This window comes from Entelurus aequoreus, linkage group LG04 (genome assembly GCF_033978785.1).
Source record: "Entelurus aequoreus isolate RoL-2023_Sb linkage group LG04, RoL_Eaeq_v1.1, whole genome shotgun sequence".
Taxonomy (NCBI): domain Eukaryota; kingdom Metazoa; phylum Chordata; class Actinopteri; order Syngnathiformes; family Syngnathidae; genus Entelurus; species Entelurus aequoreus.
The window spans coordinates 80,347,835-80,366,510 of record NC_084734.1 but is presented as its reverse complement, the minus strand read 5'-3'; the positions used below and the strand labels follow the sequence as shown (position 1 = coordinate 80,366,510).

At 38.7% G+C, this 18,676-nt stretch overlaps 2 protein-coding genes across 5 annotated transcripts in view; both read left to right on the top strand.

The window, feature by feature from the left end:
* LOC133649064 (FERM and PDZ domain-containing protein 4-like) overlaps nt 1-1,837 on the top strand; it is a 250,130-nt gene extending 248,293 nt beyond the window's left edge. For both annotated transcript variants that reach the window (XM_062045826.1, XM_062045827.1), the window contains exons 4-5: nt 1,463-1,617; nt 1,705-1,837. In XM_062045826.1, coding sequence (XP_061901810.1) covers nt 1,463-1,617; nt 1,705-1,811 — 262 coding nt within the window. In that variant the 3' untranslated portion in view covers nt 1,812-1,837. The remainder of the gene's footprint in view (nt 1-1,462; nt 1,618-1,704) is intronic.
* A 146-nt stretch (nt 1,838-1,983) lies between these two features.
* LOC133649060 (FERM and PDZ domain-containing protein 3-like) overlaps nt 1,984-18,676 on the top strand; it is a 53,957-nt gene continuing 37,264 nt past the window's right edge. For all 3 annotated transcript variants that reach the window (XM_062045818.1, XM_062045817.1, XM_062045816.1), the window contains exons 1-2: nt 1,984-2,179; nt 11,124-11,228. The gene's annotated coding sequence lies outside the window, so the exon portion shown is untranslated. The remainder of the gene's footprint in view (nt 2,180-11,123; nt 11,229-18,676) is intronic.

Genomic DNA, 18,676 nt, shown 5'->3' with positions numbered 1-18,676 from the left:
GTAGCCTCTGATTTACCAATGGTATCTAATGGTGTAAAAATGTGTTGAATAAATATTACATTTCAAGATTTGCTTCAACCTGCGACACATAGTCATTTTGATAGTAGGCTATTATAGCTAATACAGACACTTATGTCATGTGTTGCCTTCATTATAAGACTTATATACAGCTTTTCATTTTGTGCGGCTCCAGACAGATTTGTTTTTGGTATGTTTGGTCCAATATGGCTCTTTCAACGTTTTGGGTTGCCGACCTCTGGATTAAAAGGAATCTAAATGTTCCCTTTTTCAAGGATTGTGTGTAAGCATCAAAAATTGTGAACCTATTACAATTTTGCCCACTACTCGAGTTATTTGAATTTGGGCTTGTTTCAGAAGACAATTTCATATTGTGTCGTATGTGTTTTGGTAGCGTTTTCGTCCCAAATCATGATATTTTATAAAGAATTTGAAGGAATTGTCAAATATTACTAAAGAAGGAGTCAGCCTGCATTAGGGTTGTCCCGATACTAATATTTTGGTTCCGGTACCTAAATGTATTTCGATACATTTTTAAATAAAGGGGACCACAAAAAATGTCATTATTGGCTTTATTTGAACAAAAAAATCTTACGGTACAATAAACATATTTTTCTTATTGCAATTTTGTCTTTAAATAAAATAGTGAACATACTAGACAACTTTTTTTTTATAAGAAATAATTTTTAATTATAATAAATGTATTAAAAGAAGACAGCCTGCCGTTTCCTTCCTTAATACCTTTGGCCATTAAAAGCCAGTCATTTCCATGATGTATCTCACTTTCTGAGTAGCCTCTGATTTACTAATGGTTTTTAATGGTGTAAAAATTAATAAATATTAGATTTCAAGATTTGCCACTGTGACACTATTGTTCTTTTTTTCTTTTTTTTTTTTAATTAATTTTTTTTAGTGATAATATAAATGAGGGATTTTTAATCACTTCTATTTTGAAATTGTTACTAATATTGATACTGTTGATAATATTCATTTTTGTTTCACTACTTTTAGATTGTTCCGTGTCATGTTTGTGTGTCCTCAATTGCTCTCGATCGCTCTGTTTATTGCTATTCTGAATGTTGCTGGGTCGGGTTTGGATTTGGAATTGGATTGCATTGTTATGGCATTGTTGTGTATTGTTTTGTTGAATTGATTGATAAATTCAAAAAGGAAAAAAAAAATTAAAAAATATTAGCTTCAGCCGGCGATGCATAGTCATTTTGATAGTAGGCTATTATAGCTAATATAGACACTTTTATAAGACTTATATATACGGCTTTTAATTTTTGCGGCTCCAGACAGATTTTTTTTTTGGTATTTTTTAGCCAAATAGGCTCTTTCAACGTTTTGAGTTGCCGACCCCTGCCTTAACAAGACCAACATTGCAGTGCAGGAGATGCAAAATGCCATTTTTTCCACTTGTAATTGTGTGTTTTGTGTGCAGCTCTGCGATGTTAGAGGAGGTCCAAGATGGTATGGACAGCGGTACCCTAAGTCCTGCCACAGCTCGACAGGTCACCATCCAGCGACACCCAACTCAAGGCTTCGGCTTCATCGCAGGCAGCCAAAGACCCGTCATTGTACGCTCAGTCTCTGCCGGTTAGTGTGTGCGTACGAGAGAAAAGAAGCTACAAAAGAGTGCATTGCAGTGTATGAATTTGTATGCTGGGTTTGTGTTGCGTGCAGACGGACCCTCCTTTGGTAAGCTTCTCCCCGGAGATCAGATCTTGGCCATTAACGAGGAGACGGTGAGCGACGCGCCCCGAGAGAGAGTCATAGACCTTGTAAGGTAGCATCCTTTACTGTCCCAGGAGGGAGGGAAGAATGGAGGGAGGACTGGGGTGCATCTTAGGGGCCAAGGGGGACAAGCTGTGATCGAGTAATAGTGACGAGTAAACGGAACGCAGGTGAAAGGAAATGGCTATAAAAGGAACGCACTGTTTCTTACCGCAAGTGATACATGACCGCATGAGCACAAAAACGGTGGATGAGTCAGTCCTTTCACCGCTGAAGGACAGAGAGGAAATGGCAGATAGAAAGTGGTGGAGCTCTCAGAACGCTGCTGCTGCACACGGCGTTACCTAACCCACTCCACTCTCTCTTGTCTTCCCATAGACGCTGCAAAGACTCCATTGTTCTCACTGTGCTGCAGCCACATCAGGTACGCGCAAGTTCCCCTCGCTGGCTCTTTAGGCAGTCATTAACAGTCATTGTCCATCGGAAAGAAGGAAACATAGGGCCTCATTCACTAAGATCCTAAATACAGCCTTTGCAAACTATTAAAACTAGGGATGTCCGATATATGACGGCCGATAAATGCGTTAAAATGTAATATCGGAAATTATCGGTATCGTTTTTTTTATTATCTGTATCGTTTTTTTTTTTTTTGTTTTTTTTTTTTAAATTAAATCAACATAAAAAACACAAGATACACTTACAATTAGTGCACCAACCCAAAAAACCTCCCTCCCCCCCATTTCTTTCTGTTATCAATATTCTGGTTCCTACATTATATATCAATATATATCAATACAGTCTGCAAGGGATACAGTCCGTAAGCACACATGATTGTGCGTGCTGCTGCTCCACTAATAGTACTAACCTTTAACAGTTAATTTTACTCATTTTCATTAATTACTAGTTTCTACGTAACTGTTTTTATATTGTTTTACTTTCTTTTTTATTCAAGAAATTTTTTTTAATTTAGTTATCTTATTTTTTTTTTGTTTTTTTAAAAGTACCTTATCTTCACCATACCTGGTTGTCCAAATTAGGCATAATAATGTGTTAATTCCACGACTGCATATATCGGTTGATATCAGTATCGGTTGATATCGGTATCGGTAATTAAAGAGTTGGACAATATCGAAATATCGGATATCGGCAAAAAGCCATTATCGGACATCCCTAATTAAAACTGCGTGTACTATTAGTGGGCGTGTTGAAGGTGATCTACTAAGACTGCGTGTACAATTGATAACAAGTGCAGACCGCCTTATTTGAATGAGGATTTTGCGTGGCTGTCACCATGGAGACACTCATTTATTTGCAAAATATGCTCCAGCCTAGTGTTGTCCTGATACCAATATTTTGGTACCGGTACTGGTGCCAAAATTATTTCGATACTTTTTGGTACTTTTCTAAATAAAGGGGAACACACAAAAAATGCATTATTGGCTTTATTTTAACAAAAAATCTTATGGTACCGTATTTTTCGGACTATAAGTCGCTCCGGAGTATAAGTCGTGTAGTGGACTGTCCGAAGCTTAAACAGCAACAAAAGTGAGTTTAGTACAAAAGGTTTATTAACCCATAGTCAAAAAGTACAAAGTTGGATTGAGTTGCCCATGCAGACAGACAGACGTCCTCCGGAGGACACAAGAATCAAGCAATCACCCATAGCCCTTGTCACTTGGCCATTTTATCTGTTTCCCCATGCCTCAAGGTCCTGTTGTTTTCGACCTGTTTGTTCCGCAACATCCTTGAATCCCTTAGTCATAATAGACAGTCAAAACATTTTGTAGAATGGTCAGACCGACTCCATATTCATCTTTTACCTACATCTGGTCCTTCAGTGGTTTAGAATAGAAAAGAATGAAACGAGCAGACATTCTTGACAGACAGGAAATATAGTTCAAAGGTCAGAAATTCCACTACTGTCGTACCGGCTGAAAATGCATAATAAAGAAGGAAAAAAACATATATACAGTAAGTCGCACTGGAGTATTTTTTGGGGAAATGTATTTGATAAAAGCCAACACCAAGAATAGACCTTTGAAAGGCAATTTAAAATAAATAAAGAATTGTGAACAACAGGCTGAATAAGTGTACGTTATATGAAGCATAAATAACCAACTGAGAACGGGTCTGGTATGTTAACGTAACATATTATGGTAAGAGTCATTCAAATAACTATAACATATAGAACATGCTATACGTTTACCAAACAATCTGTCACTCCTAATCGCTAAATCCCATGAAATCTTATACGTCTAGTCTCTTACGTGAATGAGCTAAATAATATTATTTGATATTTTACGCTAATGTGTTAATAATTTCACACATAAGTCGCTCCTGAGTATAAGTCGCACTCCCGGCCAAACTATGAAAAAAAACTGTGACTTATAGTCCGAAAAATACGCTACATTAAACATATGTTTCCTTTTGCAAGTTTGTCCTTAAATAAAATAGTGAACATACAAGACAACTTGTCTTTTAGTAGTAAGTAAGCAAACACAGGCTCTTAATTAGTCTGCTGACACATGCAGTAACATATTGTGTCATTTTCCATTCTATTATTTTGTCAAAATTATTAAGGATAAGTGGTAGAAAATGTATTATTAATCGACTGGTTAATATCTGCTTACTTTATCTTTAATGTTCTATCTACACTTCTGTTAAAATGTAATAATCATTTATTATTCTGTTAATTAGATGCTTTACATTAGTTTTGGATGATACCACAAATTTGGGTATCGATCCGATACCAAGTCGTTACAAGATCATACATTGGTCATATTCAAAGTCCTCATGTGTCCAGGGACATATTTCCTGAGTTTATAAACATATTATAATTTTTTTTTAAACGAAAGAAGATGTGATACCAAAAAATATCAACATAATCATAGTAGTATTGACTACATACGCTACTGTACTTGGTATCATTACAGTGGATGTTAGGTGTAGAGCCACCAATGGTGTTCGTTTACATTGTGACGCCGGTGAGCTACGGTGTGGAGTGAAGCATGTTTAGCTATTCCTCGTCCTGCAGGGATGATACTTGTAAGAAACTTACTTTATTTGTCGCCATGGAGGCAAGGATTAGTGATTTAGAACTAGCTAAAACACTGCCGAATGGGGCTGGATGTTAGCTGCTAGCTAGTGGCGAACCGGTACTTTTCAGAGGCGGTATAGTACCAAATATGATTCATTAGTATTGCGGTACTATACTAATACCGGTATACCGTACATCCCTACTCCAGCCTGTAGGGTTTTGCTATGTTAAGAAACCAGGCACACAAATATAATCTGTACCATTTTCTCTGGGCTATTAAGAAGCTCAATCTAGGCAACAAAATCTATTATTAGCACGCCGAAGGCAAGTACCGTATTTTTCGGGACTATAAGGTGCATTTAAAATCCTTTCATTTTCTCAAAACTCGACTGTGCGCCTTATAACCCGGTCCGCCTAATGTACAGAATAATTCAGGTTGTGCTTACCGACCTCGAAGCAATTTTATATGGTACATGGTGTAATGATAAGTGTGACCATGGTAGTCACACATAAGAGGTACGTGTAGACTGCAATGTGACTCGAGTAAACAACACCAAAACTTTAAATGTTCCATTGAAAATAAAGAACATTACACACGGCACTCCAAAAAAATCTGTCAAAATGTTTTAGTACGACTTTGAAGCCGCATTGCTTGATGGATTGTCGGCCCATTACAGCTACCGAAGTCAGAGATACAAGTATTACTATGGTGTGTTTATAAGGACTGCAAAATGGCACCCATTAGCAGACATATTATCTTGCCGTTTTGTTTCACAATATTATGCAAAAGAAAATTTTCTTACCTTCTGGTACTTGCTGATGTGTATTTGAGATCTGCATAAGTCCTGAATATTTGCGCACGTCCGCCACTGTAGTACGTGCCGATGCCGTAGTCGATAACCTTCTTCTTTTTCTCTATCTTCTTGTTATGGGGCATTCACCCTCTGCTGTTGCCATTTCTAATATAAAGTAGTGTAAAGTTCTTACTTATATCTCGCTATGGAAGCGCTAAAAACTACCGGTGTAGTGAGTTTACATTATTCAACCAAGGAACTTTAGTTATTAGTGAGTTCCGGTCGGACGTTTTTTCACGGGACACACTAGTGAGCCACGGATGAGGAGATGCTGCTGAATGTCATTAAAACAGTTAGCTCCATCTTTTGACACTTCTTCCACTCCCGTCCTTGCACGCTACAACAAAGATGACGGGGAGAAGACGCTGTCGAAGGTGAGCCACGTAAATAAGACCGCCCACAAAACGGCGTATCCTGAAGCGACTGTCAGAAAGCGGCTTGAAGATGGTCTGTAAAACATCATCTATGCAACATTTTGACCAAAGAACCACCATTACATGTTATGTAGACCAGTGGTCCCCAACCATCGGGCCACGGCCCGGTACCGGTCCGTAGATCTATTGGTACCGGGCCGCACAAGAAATAAAAAAATAAAAAAAATAAAAACATTTTTTATTTTTTATTTTTTATTAAATCAACATAAAAAACCCAAGATACACTTACAATTAGTGCACCAACCCAAAAAACCTCCCTCCCCCATTTACACTCATTAACACTCATTCACACAAAAGGGTTGTTTCTTTCTGTTATTAATATTTCTGGTTTCTACATTATATATCAATATAGATCAATACAGTCTGCAGGGATACAGTCCGTAAGCACACATGATGTATTTTTTTATGACAAAAAATTTAAAAAAATTAAAAAAAATACATCCCCCCCACCCTCCAGCCCCCCGGTCCGTGGGACACATTTTCAAGTGTTGACCGGTCCGCAGTTACGAAAAGGTTTGGGACCACTGATGTAGACCACAAGGAAGTGTTGTCCATTCAGAAAAAAATCATAATATGACCTCTTTAATGCGCCTTATAATCTGGTGCGCCTTTTGTATGAAAAAAGACCTGAATAGACCCGCTCATCGGCAGTGCGCCTTGTAATCTGGTGCGCCCTATGGTCCAGAAAATACATTACTGCGTTGTGATAGTGCATGTGGAATAATTCATAAGCGTGTTGCAAGAAGTTTCCTCATATTAATATGGGGGGGGAAAAAACGAATGCCATTAAAAAGACTATGCCAGAAGGCACCAGAACAATCAAATGAATTGGTTTTAATCAGCCCCTTAAGTCATCCACCAGTTGTAAAATAACGAAACAGCATTTCTGACTTGATATGTATAATATTTGTCATTTAAGACAGTCCGAATGTGATGCAAGGCACAAAGACGGAGGATTCTCCCTCCACATACCTCCTAATTAGTCTTGATCAATCAAATTGCGAGCCCGAAATGATTATGTTTGCATCTCCTCTTGTCCGTATATTGTTGGCAATCTGATAAGCACATATTTTGCATAGACATGAAGACAGACAGGCTAAATGGATTTGCACTCGGTATTTTGCTCATTTAAGAGACACGCTTCTCAGCGCTCAAACTCAATTGTGCCTGCAATGTCAAGTTTGAATACGTTTCAGTACACGCAAACAATTAGTAGATCAGGTCCTTTGTATATAACAATGTACACATAAAGTATATTTTAAGTAGCAATGTCCGATAATATCGGCCTGCTGATATTATCGGCCGATAAATGCTTTAAAATGTAATATCGGAAATTATCGGTATCGTTTTGTTTTTTATTATCCTTTTTTTTTTTCTTTTATTAAATCAACATAAAAAACACAAGATACACTTACAATTAGTACACCAACCCAAAAAACCTCCCTCCCCCATTTACACTCATTCACACAAAAGGGTTGTTTCTTTCTGTTATTAATATTCTGGTTCCTACATTATATATCAATATATATCAATACAGTCTGCAAGGGATACAGTCCGTAAGCAGGCATTAATTGTGTGTGCTGCTGGTCCGCTAATAGTACTAACCTTTAACAGTTAATTTTACTCATTTTCATTAATTACTAGTTTCTACGTAACTGTTTTTATGTTATTTTACTTTCTTTTTTATTCAAGAAAATGTTTTTAATTTATTTATCTTATTTTATTTTATTTTATTTTATTTTTTTAAATGGACCTTATCTTCACCATACCTGGTTGTCCAAATTAGGCATAATAATGTGTTAATTCCATGACTGTATGTATCGGTATCGGTTGATATCGGTATTGGTAATTAAGAGTTGGACAATATCGAAATATTGGATATCGGCAAAAAGCCATTATCGGACATCCCTAATTTTAAGAGTAATTTATTTTACGGTAACTCCATCAGAACCGCTAAGGTGCTTGCTAGAAAATATATTAAAAAGCCTCCATCCGTCAATCCGCGACTAAATAAACACATTTTGATGGGGTGTTGATCAGTGGCATTTACAGTGCATCCGGAAAGTAATCACAGCGCTTCACTTTTTCCACATGTTGCCCTGAAAATTCTACAGACAATACCCCATAATGACAATGTGAAAAGTTTGTGTATTGTGTTTAAATTAGCAAATGTATTTCAAATAAAAAATAAAAAATTACATATACATAAGTATTCACAGCCTTAGCTCAATACTTTGTTGATGCACCTTTGGCAGAAATGACAGCGTCAAGTTTTGGAATACAATGCCACAAGCTTGGCACACCTATCTTTGGGCAGTTTTGACGGTTCTTCTTTGAAGCCACATCTCAAGCTCCATCAGGTTGGATGGGAAGCGTTGGTTTTCATCCAGGATGTCTCTGCACATTGCTGCATTCATCTTAGTCTAGTCAGGGAGGTGACCAAGAACCTGATGGTCACTCTTTCAGAGCTACAGCATTCCTCTGTGGAGAGAGAAGAACCTTCCAGAAGGACAACCATCTCTGCAGGAAACCATGCATCAATCAGGCCTGTATGGTGTAGTGGCCAGACGGAAGTCAATTTTTAGTACAAAGTTTGACAAAATACACATGGAAGACTCTCAGACCATGAGAAAGAAATTTGTTTTGGTCTGATGAGACAAAATTCGAACTATTTGGCGTGAATGCCAGGCATCGTGTTTGGAGAAAACCAGGCGCCGCTCTTCACCAGACTAATACCATCCCTACAGTGAAGCACGGTGGTGGCAGCGTCATGCTCCAGGGATGTTTTTCAGCGGCAAGAACTGGGAGATTAGTCAGGATAGAGGGAAAGATGAATGCAACAATGTACAGAGACATCCTGGATGAAAATTAATCCTGGCGATCTAACCTGATGGAGCTGGAAAGGTGATGCAAAGAGGAATGGCCAAAACTGCCCAAGGATGCCTGTGCCAAACTTGTGGCATTGTATTAAAAAGACTTGAGGATTTAATTGCTGCCAAAAGTGCATCAACAAAGTATAGAGCAAATACTCTGAATACTGCAATTATGTACATGTGATATATACATTTTTTTTTATTTTTTATTTTTTTTAATAAATTTGCAAAATTATGGTGTCATGGTGTAGGATGGCTTTAGGATTTTTAAGTACAAAAATGAATTAATTAAATTTTGGAATAATGCTTTCATAAAACAAAATGTCGAAAAAGTAAAGCGTTGTGATTGCTTTATGGATGCATAAAAGGAACTCTCCTGAAGGAATCAATAAAGTACTATCTATCTTTAACAGAGATGTGCAACTACTAAGACTATGTTACATACTAGAAAAAACACATTACTCTCTCTGTAGTGTGCTTTTTTTTAATCCAAAGTGATACTTTTTATGAATCAAAACAAAATGAATTCATTATTCAGGACTTACAATTTTAGCTACAATATCTAGCCATTGCAGCAACAGCATAGATCAAGAGAATCGCTGATCATATTTCCTGATGACATCACACATTTGCATGTACGTTTGTTGCTAGGCAGAATCTCTTATGATCCGCTGCAGTTTGGTTTTTGGACTCCCTCAGTTCCCGTTTTTGTGCACCCCTGAGGTTGTTTTCTGTTTCCATGGGTGCTTATTGTTTCCACCTGTCTCTGATTGGTGTTCGGGAAGCTCACCTGTTCCCCGAGCACTAATCAGTAGCACTATATAATACTGCCTTTTCCAGGTGAGTCAGGCTGGCTTCTTTCTGTCACGGCGGGGTTGCAGCTTGCTGCAAGGTCCGTACCCCCGAGATGCAAACGGACCACTCCGGACAGGACTTGCAGGTAGGAACATGATTTATTCTTGAGAAGTCAAGGAGGTACAAAAAACAGGAGACAAGCCGACGGAAAAATGTGCCGATCGCACTGGAAGCTATTGCTACCACTTAGCATAGACTCAAGACAAGGAGTACTCGCGTAACAGGAGCATGAAGCAAACAAAGAAGCCAGGCCGACTGACTGGCAAAGGCAGGCTTAAATAATGCCTCTGATTAGTGCTCGAGAAACAGGTGAGCGTCCCGAACACCAATCAGAGGCAGGTGAAAATAATAAGTAGCCATGGTAACTAAACAAACACAAGGGTGCACAACAACAGGAACTTAGGGAGTCCAAAATGTACCTCCTTGACTTCTCAAGAATAAATCATGTTCCTACCTGAAAGTCCTGTCCAGAGTGGTCCGTTTGCATCCCGGGGGAAAGAACCTTCCAGCAAGCTGCAACCCTGCCGTAACAGAAAGAAGCCAGCCTGACTGACCGGAAAAGGCAGTATTAAATAGTGCTACTGATTAGTGCTCGGGGAGCAGGTGAGCTTCCCGAACACCAATCAGAGACAGGTGGAAACAATAAGCACCTATGGAAACAGAAAACAACCCCAGGGGTGCACAAAAACGGGAACTGAGGGAGTCCGAAAACCAAACTGAACATGATCCCGGCAGCGGATCAAAACAGAATCGATAGAATGTCATAACGAATCAACAAAAAGTAGCATAAACATGTAAAGTCATGATAATGGACTAAAATTAAATGTTTTTGAGAATAAAGCTAGACAGTGTCAAAATTCTTGTTCACACACAAAGGACAAGCATCCACACTGTTGAACATATATCGAACATCTGATCGTAGGGGTAAAAAAAAAAGGTGATTTCAGTCATTTCACATTAAACTGTTCACACTGCTGCTGCTGCTAATGTGCCAACATGCAATTTATGCAACGCATTAATTTGTGTAAAATTACAGCTTTTTTTTCAGATTTTTTTCCAACTTTATTTTAGCGTGTCAATTATACTCCTTTGTGTGAAAAAGGACTTGTCACTGCATCTTTTTTTGGACTCTAACCACTGCAACATTTTGTCCCCATTTTCAGCTGAGTTTAACATTTAAACACAAATAAAATTTGCAGCTGTTGCATTCCAGCAACTTTTACCGCCTCATCATACTATCACTAACCTTCACAAGAACTGTCTCACCCTTTTAAAGGCTAACCCAACGGTTTCTTCTGTCTCCACTTGTCCACAGTCACCAAAGTCTGCCTTCATAAGTGCAGCCAAAAAGGCTCGTCTACGAACGAACCCGCCTAAAGTGCGTTTTTCAGAGCAAGTGTCCATCAGCGATCCAGACTCAGTAAGTTCTTACATGCATACAAGTACAGTATCTCGCCTCACATGGTTCCAGCAACAAATGTATCATGTCTTCTAAACTAAGGAACAAATCTATAGACATTTAACTAGTATGAATACAGCTTATATAGATTGACTTTCCCTAAATGCCTAAATAACTGGCAACACAAGTGAGTAGTGAAGTGAAGTGAAGTGAATTACATTTATATAGCGCTTTTTCTCAAGTGACTCAAAGCGCTTTACATTGTGAAACCCAATATCTAAGTTACATTTAAACCAGTGTGGGTGGCACTGGGAGCAGGTGGGTAAAGTGTCTTGCCCAAGGACACAACGGCAGTGACTAGGATGGCGGAAGCGGGAATTGAACCTGCAACCCTCAAGTTGCTGGCACGGCCACTCTACCAACCGAGCTATACCGCCGAGTACTCCTGACTAGGGATTATGTTTGATAAGCAATTATCGAGTTCGAGCCCATTATCGGATCCTCTTATCGAACCGATTCCTTATCGAATCTCTTATCGAATCCAGATAGGTTGATGTATATGGAAAAAAACACAATATTTGGTTTAACAAAAGCTCACTTTTATTTTATAATAAAAAAATAAAATAAAATAAATAAATAAATATTGACTGTTACCCCCCTAAAAAAAAAAAAAAAAAAAAATATTGACTGTTGTTACCCAAAGTATATTAAGTGGGATTTTTCAGAAAAACAAATATATACAGTAACACAAAAACAACCTGTCTCTGTGATCACTATAGGTGTATAAATAATAATATAGTGTTAAATAAAATCAGTTCCTTGGGCACAAAACTGAAAATAATACAGCTCTCCAAAAAGTGCACTTCTGCTGCTATTGGAACATGCTAACTACACTCACAGGCAGACAGCTAACAAACAATCCAAGACGTCTAATAAAGTTCCAAAGTAGATTAATCCATGTAGGCTCTTTATTGTTGTTGATCTTGCTTTGTATGTTCCTATCTTAACATTTGTCTTGCACTGGACTGTTATTTATTTTATTTTTTTACTGAAATACACACTATGACAAATGTATAAGCTACGTGATTCAATTAACATACTGAAATGTAATACACAATATGTAAATATTAGCTTCACACAAATATACAGTACTATCATCAAACAAATACTTCTGAGTGTTGAAACTATTTCGATGGTGGAAATACACGACTGGCAGCCATTTTAAGTCCTCAAAACACCTATTGAAACAGTGCACAAAAATTGTTTTTCAGTAAACATCTTACTATCAAATGTAACCACTTTCCACCTTAATATTGAGTTACATAAACAAGTTAAATAGTTTACTTACAGACTTATCTTTACCCAGGCTTGTAAGAGCTAACACAACTTGTCTACTTCTCAATTGTCTCATGAACTGGACTAACATCGTCAACCCGGAAGTGCCCAAACTATTGACGCGTAGTATTTTCATATCGCCACAAGGTGTCAGTAAGAGTCTACAATCAAATGGGCATAACATTGCCCATTTGGGATTTGTTCCCAGGGATTTGAATAAAGAACCAACTCTTTTTCTTTACTATAGTGGCCTCAATAACGGGAACCGGTTCTCAAAAAGGGATTCGAGTCCATGGAATCGGTTCTTTTCTTATCAAACAACCGGGAGAATCGGTTTCGAACATCATCCCTAGTCCTGACAGAGAACATGTCCAAATTGGGACATTTCTAGAAAGTCACAGTACATGTCGCAATTCATGCTCCCTAGTGCCGGCAGCCCCAGACCATGATGCGACCATGCTTGACTGGCAGGCAAATACAATTATTCTGGTACTCTTTTGTGCTACACAAGCTGTGCATTGACTACTCTGAAGGTTTTGTGTCATAATATTGTTCCATGAGAAGCTATAAAATAAATTGTGAAGGTTGTATTCACTTTTGGGTGGTATTGTGTTACCTTTCTCCGTCATCTCCCACAACTCATGTCTCTGGTTTGCAAATATTCAGAACCATGCATTCACAGTATGCGTAGAAATAATGGTTATGATTATTCTCCCGCCACAGTATGATCTCAGCCATCGCTCAACTGGTAGAAATTCAAAAAACTAAATTAGCGGTGCAATCCGGACAAGTGGGCCATTACTTTAATCACTAACCGGTTCGGGGAAAAAAATTGAAGCGTTTCGCTTCAAAGCGCATACAAAGTATACACTCATTTGTTCTGATGTCATTGAGGCGATAACTCGAGGTTGCAAAGATATGCTTTTGTAACCCAACATTATGGCATTGATTTACATTTTGGCTCCATCCATCCTTCAATTTTCTATCGCTTGTCCCTTGCGGGGTGGCGGGGGGTGCCAGAGCCTATCCCAGCTGCAGTCAGGCGGAAGGCGGGGTACACCCTGGACAAGTCGCCACCTCATCGCAGGGCCAGGAAAAAAAAAAAAGAAAGGAAAAAAAATTGTATGCACAATTGTGCATTTGAACAATCATATGTGGTATGTGTAGATATATATATATATATATATATATATATATATATATATATATATATATATATATATATATATATATATATATATATATATATATATATATATATATATATATATATATATATATATATATATATATATATATATATATGTGTATATATTGGTAAATGCATGTATTTACATGCTTAACAATGCATGTGATCAAGTACTATGATTTTGACAGAGACTCTAGAGCAGGGGTTCCCAAACTTTTTGACTAGGGGGGCCGCATTAGGTTAAAACAATTTGGCCGGGGGCCGGGCTGTATACATGTGTGTATGTATGTGTGACAATCATTGGCACTTTAACTTTAATATATATATATATATATATATATATATATATATATATATATATATATATATATATATATATATATATATGTGTGTGTGTATATATATATATATATATATATATATATATATATATATATATATATATATATATATATATATATATATATATATATATATATATATATATATATATATAAATATATACACTGCAGCACGAGCGCAATTATGTCATGTTATTGATGGGAAAATGCATGTTTAGACAATATGATTTGCCCAAGCGGCTCGGAGACACCGAGAGTAACAAGCGGTAGAAAATGGATTAGAAAGGACAAATTTAAAAAAATAATAATACAAAATTTTTGATTTTATTTTTTTTTACTTGGGACTTCCCGCGGGCCGTAGATTGGGGACCACTGCTCTAGAGTCCTTCTTTGTGTTTCTTTATCTCAAGATTGATTTCTTGTTTTTTCTTTTTTTTTTTCTTCCTTATTTGATATGTACAGAGTGAATGTGGAAAGGGTAGGCATAATAGGCTTTTAGCTTCAGCCGTCACCTTTTTGGTCAGAAAATATAAACCCATATTTTTATTTATTTATCTGCTATGCACTTAAAGTGTACTGTTTACATGAACTGATGACCAAATAAAAACAAATTAAAAACACAGACAATATTTACACTCACATTCACACACTTGGCTCATGGATGGCATTTCCCAGCATTTCTACTCTTATTTTGATGCAATTGCTATTTCTAGATCCGTACGAAACAGAATGAGTTAACACGCCTATGTTTTTCTTGCAAAATACAGCTGTGGGTGTCCTTGCTCGTTTAACATTTACCGTCTATATGTTTTTCTAGTGCTGTAAAACGATTCAAATTTGTATGAAATTAATCAGTTGTTGCTGTTTAATTTTTATTAATCAAATACTTAAAAGTCAACATCATTTATTTTCAGTCCATATTATGTTTCATTTCGCATGAGAAAAGAGATTCAAGAAAGATGGCTATATATACGTGTTAACTAAATACACACATCATGAATCAATAACATCATGTTCATATTGACAAACTGTCTATTTCTATTTACATGTGCCCACTTTATGTGGACTTGTTACTCCGTTTTTTGTTATTGATGAGCTGTTTTAAGATGGAAGTGCTTCGGTGAAAAAAAAACCTATATCCTGCAATGTCTATAAATAATACTTTATGTTGGTCGACTGTCACGTCATGTTGTTTTTGTACTTAAATCCCCATGAAGAGGGCCAATGTGCTGTTTAGCGTCTTCCATATTGACTTGTTTGGAGGACCGCTCCAGGATGAATTGGGTCCCTAAGCAGAATTGACATACATTTTAATGGCAATTCTTTTGCTTATTCAACCTGTGACTACCCCATTAATTGACCATTTAACACTTTTTGGACCAGCTACCTAGACTGCATCATCAGAGAGGTTTTGTGGATTTTGAGTCATTCTGCACTGCTCATGGGTTAATTGCATTGAAATGTTTATCCATCCATCCATCCATCCATCTTCTTCTGCTTATCCGAGGTCGGGTCGCGGAGGCAGCAGCCTAAGCAGGGAAGCCCAGACTTCCCTCTCCCCAGCCAATTCGACCAGCTCCTCCCGGGGGATCCCGAGGCGTTCCCAGGCCAGCCGGGAGTGATAGTCTTCCCAACGTGTCCTGGGTCTTCCCGTGGCCTCCTACCGGTCGGACGTGCCCGAAACCCCTCCTTAGGGAGGCGTTTGGGCGGCATCCTGACCAGATGCCCGAACCACCTCATCTGGCTCCTCTCTATGTGGAGGAGCAGCGGCTTTACTTTGAGCTCCCCCCGGATGACCGAGCTTCTCACCCTATCTCTAAGGGAGAGCCCCGCCACCCGGCGGAGGAAACTCATTTCGGCCGCTTGTACCCGTGATCTTGTCCTTTCGGTCATGACCCAAAGCTCATGACCATAGGTGAGGATAGTCGAACCTCGGATTCAGGAGGAACAGTGTGGTTTTCGTCCTGGTCGTGGAACTGTGGACCAGCTCTATACTCCCGGCAGGGTCCTTGAGGGTGCATGGGAGTTTGCCCAACCAGTCTACATGTGCTTTGTGGACTTGGAGAAGGCATTCGACCGTGTACCCCGGGAAGTCCTGTGGGGAGTGCTCAGAGAGTATGGGGTAACAGACTGTCTTATTGTGGCGGTTCGCTCCCTGTATAATTAGTGTCAGAGCTTGGTCCGCATTGCCGGCAGTAAGTCGGACCCGTTTCCAGTGAGGGTTGGACTCCGCCAAGGCTGCCCTTTGTCACAGATTCTGTTAATAACCTTTATGGACAGAATTTCTAGGCGCAGTCAGGGCGTTGAGGGTATCGGGTTTGGTGGCTGCAGGATTAGGTCTCTGCTATTTGCAGATGATGTGGTCCTGATGGCTTCATCTGGCCGAGATCTTCAGCTCTCACTGGATAGGTTCGCAGCTGAGTGTGAAACGACTGGGATGAGAATCAGCACCTCTAAGTCAGAGTCCATGGTTCTTGCCCGGAAAAGGGTGGAGTGCCATCTCCGGGTTGGGGAGGAGATCTTGCCCCAAGTGGAGGAGTTCCAGTACCTCGGAGTCTTGTTCACGAGTGAGGGAAGAGTGGATCGTGAGATCGACAGGCGGATCTGTGCGGCGTCTTCAGTAATGCGGCCGCTGTATCGATCCGTTGTGGTGAAGAAGGAGCTGAGCCGGAAGGCAAAGTTCTCGATTTACCGGTCGATCTACGTTCCCATCCTCACCTATGGTCATGAGCTTTGGGTCATGACCGAAAGGACAAGATCACGGGTACAAGCGGCCGAAATGAGATTTAAATGTTTAATCAGTTAATAAATGATGATTCCCTATTGGTTTCACATTGCCGCACCAGTGCAGCACAAAGTCTTTGTGTTCCGTTTGTCTTCTGATTTATGGACTTGTCTAAAAAGTTTAAAGGAGGAATTAGGTTTAAGAAAAAAAAAAGATGTCATCTTGTTCACAACAGGGCATCGACTTTCTCATCAGGCTTCTGATTACCTTGTTGGACAGGCAACTCGAGCTTTAATTACAGTTGATTTTAGCAGCTCGTCCAGCCTCTCGATACCAAAGTCGTGCAAATGTCACAGCTTCCCTAATCACACCTACAGCCACGACTGTTACTGTCAATAGAAAATAGATTTGCTGAATTTGTCCTCTTACTTAAACTAATTCTCGGCTTAGCTTGCAAATTGACCTGATTTGATCAGAAGACGCTCACCACGAGAGGAAGGTTCTATGACTGTTTCAACGGTTCTGAACTTCATCGGTGCCTCCATCGATGAGGAGGATACAAGCTGCTATCGACAAGTTAAAAGCTCTTTGGTGACAAGAAATTTCAGCGATGAGGCCAAACCCCACTTTGCCATTTTCCTCTCCTCAAATTACAACTTTGACTAAAACTCAGTAGAGCACAAGGCTCCACCAAGAAAAACCAAACTTGATTTAGATTAGCACCAAATTGTACACCTCCAGAGATGAGCCTGTTCATAGAAATCAGTCATTGATGAGTTTAGGGACCCTTCTCCTTTCTGAATTGTAAAGACAACTTAGAATACAGAATAACTCTGGAATTAATTACTTCTGGTCTGCCCGGGAAAAAAAACACAGCTGTTGGAGCCAACTTCAGGCTTACACTCACCAAAAAACAGACTGCTGAGCATGTGCTGTGTACACAGATTTCTATGTCAGATGCATTCAATCCACATCCGTATGTGTTGGTTTTTCAAATCCGAAACATAAACAAGAAAGAAAGGAGATTTTCTCAATGGATTCTTATGGTGACGACAGGAGAAAATGTGTAACGACCAAAACACACACAAACCCCCTAAACCAGGGGTGACAAACGTACGGCCCGAGGGCCGCGAACAGGTTTTATACGGCCGGCGGGATGAGTTTGCCAAGTATAAAAATTAACCTGAAATTTTGAATGAAATAAACAGCTGTTCTAAATGTTTCCGCTGGATGTCGCAATAGCAATTCTTTGTAGATGCTACAAACAGTATGTTCAAAATAAACCACATGATGTTAATACATCAGTGGAGAAAAATGATCAAACTACATAAATAACATACTGTAATTTGATTTTGATATCATTTTTTTTATCTTGATAGATTGAAAATCAACACCAATGAGTTGACTGATGAACATTATCACATTATTTATTCAGAAAGTATAAGTAACGACAAATAAAGGTAGAATACTATCAACCGCAACATGTAAGTGTAAAAAAAAACCAACAACATTATGATTTGTACATTTTCAGAATGCGCTTGTTATATTTTTAAACAAAGAAAACAATCTGAAGTTGTCTTCATTTTTACCAGTCCTACCCACTTGGGAGTAGATTTTTCTCCATGTGGCCCCCGATCTAAAATGAGTTTGACACCCCTGCCTTAAACACGTGCAATACGGGGAAAACACAATGGAAGTACGATGATACCAGAAAATAGCATGCTGCTAGGAAGTAATCCCACAGAAATAAACATGTACAGTACAAGCCAAACGTTTAGACAAACCTTCTCATTCAATATCTTTTCTTTATTTTCATGACTATTTACATTGTACATTGTCACTGAAGGCATCAAAACTATGAATGAACACATGTGGAGTT